General features: G+C 48.3%; 1 protein-coding gene across 1 annotated transcript in view; it reads right to left on the bottom strand.

Annotated features, from left to right (window-relative positions):
* Positions 1 to 8022, bottom strand: part of SHLD1 (shieldin complex subunit 1) — a 55075-nt gene continuing 47053 nt past the window's right edge. Inside the window, exon 8 of the mRNA XM_066177693.1 lies at positions 1 to 3213. Coding sequence (XP_066033790.1) covers positions 2693 to 3213 — 521 coding nt within the window. The 3' untranslated portion in view covers positions 1 to 2692. The remainder of the gene's footprint in view (positions 3214 to 8022) is intronic.

Here is an 8022-nt window from a genome sequence, read left to right as displayed (position 1 = left end):
GTGGAAAAGGCTCCCAAAATTGAGTGACAGCTCTGGGATTGTGGGTGTGAGGTTTGGATAGAAGGGTGTGATAGCACAGGGTGCAAAACTCAGAGTTGAAGGGTTTAGAATATAATAATAGATAGATAAAGCAAGATGGAGGATTTATGGTGTAGGCTAAGTCCCTCTTTTTACCTTGAGGAAGCCAGGCATAGTCATATCCACGATGCACTGGAAGAACTGCAGCACTCCTGATTCGGAGGGGTGCAAGCTTCCCAAAAGACTGCATGTTTCAGCATTACCATGTCCCCTGCAAGATGCCAGCCAAGATTTGTAGATATGAGTCATAATCCAAAATTTTCAGCTGCATCCAGTCTGCTCTGCCTACATTGGTCCTTAAAATCAAACAGTTTCATGCCCTCCTCTGCCAGCATCTCTCTTCACGTTCTTTCAGCAGTCACCTTTTCTCTGTTTTGTCATTCCAAGCTTCTTTTCTCTTCCATCAAAACCCAGTAGGGGATGTCTCAAACATCAGCAGCAGCAGGTCTCTGCCGAGGAGCAAGAACTCCCTATTTTTCTGCAAGCTTTCTTTGTGGAAATTGCATGTCTTTGGCTCTAACCCAAAGCACCGACCAATTCATCAACAAACCAAATACAGCAACTAAAGGGATTCAGATGCAGACCTCTGATTTCTCCATCTCTCTCTTCATGGGAGTTTATTTCCCTTAAAACGGAAGTTCAGAGGTTCTGCACAGCAGCTGATTTAACTGTGTGGAACAGCAGAAACACTGGCAAAAAATTAAAAGCAACAACATGTGATTCACACTGAAGACTTTCCTTCTTCCCTGTACAACCTCAGCAACGTCTCCCTGCATCTGTCAACAGAGCACACTCAGGAGCATGTTTGCTTTTTCCAGCTGCATCTGTGGCTAAACTAGCTGATATTCCCATTCTCTAGAGTTTTTGCCAGCAGGATGCTTTCATTTGGATTTTGATACACAAGCAGCTGTGGGTTTGTTTGCTACCAGAGAAATGATGCTGCATCCTCAACTCTTTTTTTTTTTTTTTTTCCCCCCTAGCACCATTAATTTGAGTAATGCTGGGGGAGCAGCTGAAGGTCTGCTCCAATGTTCTGTGTGTCCTTTCAGCACCTGTACAATACCTGGGCCATAAAAACAAGCAAGCAACACACCCAGCAGGACCAGCACAAAGCCAAATGAATTGGTTCCATGATGACTCAAGGACAGCAAACTAAACCCAGGCATTTCAAATATAAATCTATTTGCAGAGAGAGATTACACCAAGTCCTAACATTTTGGCCATAACTTGCAGCCAGCTGGGCTTCCTCCTGCTCTGACTGAAGGCAGCAGCCAAATTTCCATTGCCTTTGGTGGAAACACCTGCAGAGCACAGCAGCTGTGCCAATCTGCCAGGGGCAGCAAAGCAGGGATAGGGGACTGCAGGAGGGAACGGGACAGGCAGGAACACAAACAGCCACTCTGAGATCCGGCCAGGTTGGACAGGGAGTGATGAGAGGTCTCAGCAGCTGGGCTGGCAAACACTGGGTATCAAACACCAAAACTGGTGTGAGCACACTGATGTTGACCTTTGAGACCCCACTCACCTTTCCTTTCCTTTCTCCCTTCCTTCCTCCCCTTTTTTTTTTTTTTTCCTCTTACTTTCTTTCTTTCCTTGTCCATCTGCTGTCACCTTAAGCACATCCCTTCCTCCGGCACTCTGTGCCTGCCTGCTCACACCCACGCTGGAGAATTGCCTCCCCAGTCAGCAAACAGCATCACCAAAGCAAACCGCTCTTCCAGTGGACGGGCCAGTGGGTGGAAAACACGCACAAGGACATTTATCTGCCTGGCAGAGGCAGTAAAGCTACAAAGAAGCAATCCAGCCAGGAGAGAAACCTCTAAGTGGCTGTGTGTGGGCTCATTGCTCTGCCGCTGACTGACATCAGCCTCTTTGGGCTCAGAGATATCCCTTTCATTTTAAAGGGAACATTCCCCCTGGGATCTCATTAGCACCATCATGAAAGACAGAAAGGAACTGAAGGTGGTTGGGGAGGGAGGTAAACAGGACAGAAGCACTGACAGAGAACATACCCAGAGCTGTATTTTTTCTCTTTCTCATGCACACACACGCATTTTTTTCTGTTAGAAAAACTCACCTGGCATTGCAATAATGAACTGTGGGGTAATGTTATCTGTAGGTAAAAACACAGCGCTAACAGGCACCCTGTGAGGCAAATGTGCACAACAAAATCTCAGCTTTCCCTCTGCAGGGCTGGGGCACACCATGCCAAGGTCATTCCAACAGTCTGTTAGAGCCAAGAGCACTTTTGGACAGCCATGGCCAGCCTGGGGCTAAATTTGGGCTGGACCACTGTTAACCTGGGGGAAGGATAACCTGGGGGAAGGATGCAGGGAAATTTAAAAGCCCGGCAGATAAAAATGATCATGTTTGATGTCCCAGCAGCAAACGCTGCATGATTAGTCACCAATTAGTCCCAATCAGTCCCCGCATCCCGAGCAGGTACAGGGATGCTCCTGACGCAATGCTGCCCTTCAGAGAGGCAGGTGTGCTGTGGGTGAAGCCCTCCTCCATGGAGCAGCTGAGGGTGGTGCTTGGAGGACAATGTCTAAGAAAGTCTTCTCTTTCTGGAGTGGAAGCAAAGCTTTAATGACAGAGCAAGCCAGTGTTCTGCTCACTTCTCCTGGGACCCATCAGGGTTACGTTCCTCCCGTGTTTGTCTCAAGAGGAACTGCAGGATGTCATCTGAGAGTCCAGGTGTCCTCCTCCTGTTCTCCAGCAAGACTTCTCCTTCAGCTGGCTTTGAAAAGCAAGCAGAAGGGGGGTGGTTTGGAAAGATCTTACACCCATCTCTGTTCAAGACCAACTGGGCCATCTGCAGACAACGTGACGCGTATTTTGTCCCCTCCTTTTGCTCCAGCTCTGAAATCTTCTGTGATAGACACCGTGAGGCAGCCTCGTAGGCTGGATCCTCTCTCCCTGGCTGCTTGCTGCAATACATTTTGTAGAAATTGTCCAGAGACTCCCTGATGCTGGAATTTTCTGCAGCATCACGTTCAAACATCCATGAGAGCACAGAGTCATTAGGCTCAGAGGGCTCACACAGCCCTGCTTTCGGGTAACATCTCCTGTTTGCTCCCCCAGAGCCCTCAGCAGACGAGCCTGCAGGAGCTGCAGATGATGAATTGCTCTCTCCTGCAAGCAGAGGATCAATGAAACTCATTAGTCACCAGGTCACCCCCGTGGCAAAGTCTTTTTCTGTCCCCCTCCCACTGCAGTCTGGCGAACAGGCTCTTTGCATGAGCAAAGCAGGTGCTGCTGTGAACACAGCTGGGCCGCCACAGGGCCCTCCTGCACAGACTGGTGTAAGATTTGGGCACCTCACAGCTGCAGTGACTGGACCCACCTGGTGGTACAGACCTCCTGGCTCCTCTCAGTTACACTTCCAGAGAGGTGGAAATTGGGATCTGCTGCTCCTGGAGATGACAGCCGTCCCACAAGGAAGTCTGTTTCAGTTTTTATCCTCGTCCCTGGGTCTAATCCTTACTTTTCACAGTTTGCAGTTTTACCCCTAGAGCCCAACGTGCAGCCCTGACCTCCAGCTTTCAGGCACATTCACATCCTCCAAACCAGCACTGTTCTGGCAGCAGCGTGGAGTTTCAGAATGAGAATTGCAAAGGGGGACTCTCTGCCTCCCCATGAAATCCCACCTGTGCAGCCCCACCGCACTAAACGCTCTCCCCACAATCCTGGTGGAATTTCTATGGATAAAATGTTTACAAAGGCCAAGGACTCATTCTTGCCTGGCTCTTCTCCTCCTTTTTTCTGACCCACATCTCAGAATATCAGTCAGGGCTGTGCTTTTCTCCTGCTTCAAAGCATTCGAGGGGGATGCTTTGCACTAATTAATACAGCACAACAGGGACCCTTGGCAGTGACAAGAGCAGGATGATCAGGGAGCTTCTAGGAAGAAGCAGATCCATAAAGAGACCTTGGATTGTGCTCTGGTGGCCAGGTAGCGCCTGTGAGTGCAATCTCACCACAGAGCCCACTGCACCAGACAGTTTGCCAAGCACCTGACTCACCGACAAGGAAATTTTCCAGGGTTGCCAGAGGTTGCACAGCCTCATCTGCAAGTTACATAAGCAGGATGCAGGCAGGCAGAGAGCAGCTCGGTCTTTTCTAATTCTGCGAGATGTTGTGAAGCAGAGTGCAGCCCTTCATTTTGGTAGGAGGGCACGTTCAAAGGGAGTCTCAGTGCGGCGGCAGAAGGATGTTTTTATTCTCTCCTGGTACACAAAGAGCCACCCTTCCCTTCCTAAGCAGGGATTCATTAACATGAAATGAGGCTGTCTGTGCAGCCACGCTGTACCTCGTCTCTTTCTTCCTGTCCCCACTTCCTGTCTTTGATCTTTCTCCTCAATTGCACTTCATCTCCGATTTTGCAATTTTAAATAGAACTTTCCCTCCCCTTGCAATGTGTCACTTCCAATGCAGCACAAAGAAGAGCTCGCTGGCCTTCTTTTCACAGTGAGCTACGGCATCAGAGCCGTTTTTCCTCGGGACCCCCTAAGTTAGGACTGAAGCCTCATGCATCTCTGATAATTCAATCAAGTGGCACTTGGACCCCTGCGTGGTGCTGGCTTTTTGCTGCCTCCTGCTCACAGCCACATTTTGCGACAGAGCAGCAGCTGCCTCCAGCTCCACTTACCAAGCCTGAACGACTCGGGAAATGAAAAATTCTGTTGGCTTCCTGTCGTCAGGGGAGACTTCAGCAATGCTGCTTTGCCTTTCTCCCACCACCTCAGTTTGGATATTAGGAGAGATTTCTTCACAGAAAGGGTTGTCAAGCACTGGAACAAGCTGCCCAGGGAAGTGGTTGAGTCACCATCTCTGGAGGTGTTTAAACAACACAAAGATGTGGCACTTGGGAACGTGGTTCAGTGGTGGACTTGGCAGCGTGAGGTTTACGGTTGGACTCAAGGATTTTAAAGTCTTCTCCAACTTCAGAGATCCTACTGCATTCCATTCCAAGGTCAGTGTGGCCCACACAGCTGACATCCTTATGCTGAAGCACCAGCCACCGAAGATAGACAGTGAGCGTCTCAGGGGTGTGTTCTGGGGTTTGATTACTCAGAACATATTCCATTATTATTTTTGTGAGAACAGCTCTCTCTCTCAGTGACTGGTTTGGATTCATGCATCTCCATTTCCCAACAGCAGGCCCTATCCTCTTAGTGGATTACTTTTCCAGCAAAGCTTTTTTTAAGGCAAGACAGCCAACAGGGTTGGATGCCCCAGCCCTGGGAGTGCTCAAAGCCAGGCTGGATAAGGCCCTGAGCACCCTGATCTAGGGGAGGTGTCCCTGTCCGTGGCACGGGGTTGGGACTACGTGGTCTTTAAGGTCCACTCTTTTAAGGTTCCCAACTGTGTGCCAAGACTGATGCTTGAAAATACACTCAGACCTTTTCCTGCCTAGAAGTTACCAGTTAAGGTAGAGATCCTCCCTCGATGCCCTCTACTGAAAGGTGCAAATCTCCTGAATGATTCATGAACCATAGGGAACAAGCAGAGCAGCTGGATGCCTGCAGGCTCCAGGAAGAGCTTCTCAGCTGGAGCACACACAGAGCACACGTTGTAGGGCACCCAACGTGCTGCTAAAGGCAAAGGCAGCATTCAACTCACCAATCCCTTTGTCTCTCCTTGCACCTGCACCCCTCAGAAAAAGCTGGGATTTTTCTGTCATCACACACAGCAGTGTTGCTTCAAAGCCTAGACCTTCTCTGGCCACCTCTCAGCAGCAGGAAAATGTAGTTTTGTAAATGCCTTTGTAAAGTCCCTCCACAGCTGTCACACATCCTTGTGTTGGCTTGGCCCAACACCTACAGGAGTCAAGGTAAAGATCAGCAAGGCTGAAAACTCTCACTCTTTGCCTGCAAAAAATTTCGTCACCAGACAATCTGGCTCAGTGTTTTTAGCTATTTTCACTCATTTATACTACTGAGTATTAAAGGGGGAAAAAAAAAGCACCAATAGAAAAGCCCTAAATAACTGAAACAATTATTAACGTCTATTTCATTCTCACATGATGGATAATCATGAGTAAGGATGTTTATTATTTCATCTGTTCCTCCGCTCCATGCTAATTGAAGTTCAGCATTTGCAGCTAATTAGTAAAAGAGCTGGGCACAGATAAAAGGATATTCCTGTGTTTATAAACCTGCTGATGAAAATTTAAAAGCTCCATCTGGTCCAAGCACATAACCCTACTGCCTGAAGCACATAACCAAACCCTGCTTTGAAGCTGGGCCACTTCCAGTGAGGCAACAACGCAGCAATATTATTATTATTTGCACTTAGAGAAAACGCAGCTGTTTGAGCGTCTCCACAACTGTGTTCGAGCACAGTGAAGCTCTCACAGATTGCATTATTTCTCTTCATCTCACCAGCCTGTCAGGATCTACCTGGGGTGACTGCAACTAACTCCAGGGAAGGGGCTGTGCTTGCCATGAAGTGCTACAACAAGCAAACACAGACGTCATCCCCGAGAGCTGCTGCAGCCCTCACCCTGCTCTTAGAAAATCCCTTCCTGCTTCTCCACCAGACATGTCCCCATGGCCTGGGAAAGCCCAAGGAGCAATTCCCATCTTCCTTCTCCACCAGACATGTCCCCATGGCCTGGGAAAGCCCAAGGAGCAACTCCCATCTTCCTTTTCCACCAGACATGTCCCCATGGCCCGGGAAAGCCCAAGGAGCAATTCCCATCTTCCTTCTCCACCAGACATATCCACACGGCCTGGGAAAGCTCGAGGAGAGGTGATACTAGTTGGATAAAGCAGAGCTCCCAGCTGACACCAAAGCTGTGCCAATTCACACGAGTTCAGGGATGCATCCCTGTGCACAGGAGGTGAGAACTGCTCCCATGTCGCAGCTGAACTCCCTACATGTACTGAGCACTTGAGACACTTAGAAAAACATATTTTGGGGTTTTTTCTTTCCACCTGGCTGCTTTCCAGTGGGAGTGCATGTATTATCATGGGAATGCAACTCCTCTCTGCTCAGGGAAGAAAGAAGAAATGTTAGGAGAATTTGGCAGGAGCTCTTTCTACCCCAATCTCACAAAGCACTTTAGCCTGCCAGGAATCACACACCTGAATACTCAGAAATTGCAAATCTGGACATTTGAGGATCAAATTCTATCGCCCTTGCTTGCATTAAGAACATTTCCTCTGATTACAACAGTTAAAAACCCACGTGTGAACTGCTGATCATATTCCTTTACATGAGCTGAAATACATTTCCATTGTAGGATTTTTACGACCGTATTTAAATTGGAAAAGCACCAAAAAGACAAGTAGGAAGAAAATAGGCATCAATCTGCTAAATACTGCACAAACACTTATCACACTGAGTAAATGACAGACCCTAAAGCCTTTGGTGCACAGGATTGAATCATTGTAGAGATTACAATTTCTCTGCCTTGCAGAAAACAGCTGTTGTCTTCTTGGGCCGAAGCAAAATGAAATTTCCAATGACATTATCATTCAAAAAGACCGTTATGAGCAAAGCAAATCTGTTCCTTGTGGGTATTTAAACTGTGAACTGAAAGTGAAAATAAGAATATAATAAGCCTGGCTACTTTGCTGTCTCCCTGGCGCCACAAAACCCAGCATTCTCCTGTTGTCATCTGCAGCTCACAGGATGGGATCTGTGAGACTCCAATTTACACATGACAAAACCAGCTGGATTCTTCATCCCCCAGCCCACAGGAGGGGCACATGTGGCTGTCTCTGAGTGCTGAGTGCCGGCCAAGAGCTCTGCTACTGCCCTCTGCTCTGACAGGAGACCTGCAGAAAGCGAGGGTGGGCAAAAGGCGGCCATAAAGGGAGGAATTTGGGGATTGGAGCAGAAAAGGGAGACAGTGACAGAGGAATAGCACTGGATATGGCCCAGTACTGAGTCAGGCACTGCTTTCTTTCTTCTTTCTGCTGCACATTTGTGGTG

The sequence above is a fragment of the Chamaea fasciata genome, unplaced genomic scaffold, assembly GCF_029207755.1.
Source record: "Chamaea fasciata isolate MVZ Bird 193981 ecotype frontalis unplaced genomic scaffold, bChaFas1.0.hap1 SCAF_3, whole genome shotgun sequence".
Lineage (NCBI taxonomy): Eukaryota > Metazoa > Chordata > Aves > Passeriformes > Sylviidae > Chamaea > Chamaea fasciata.
This window is presented reverse-complemented; position numbering and strand designations above follow the sequence as displayed.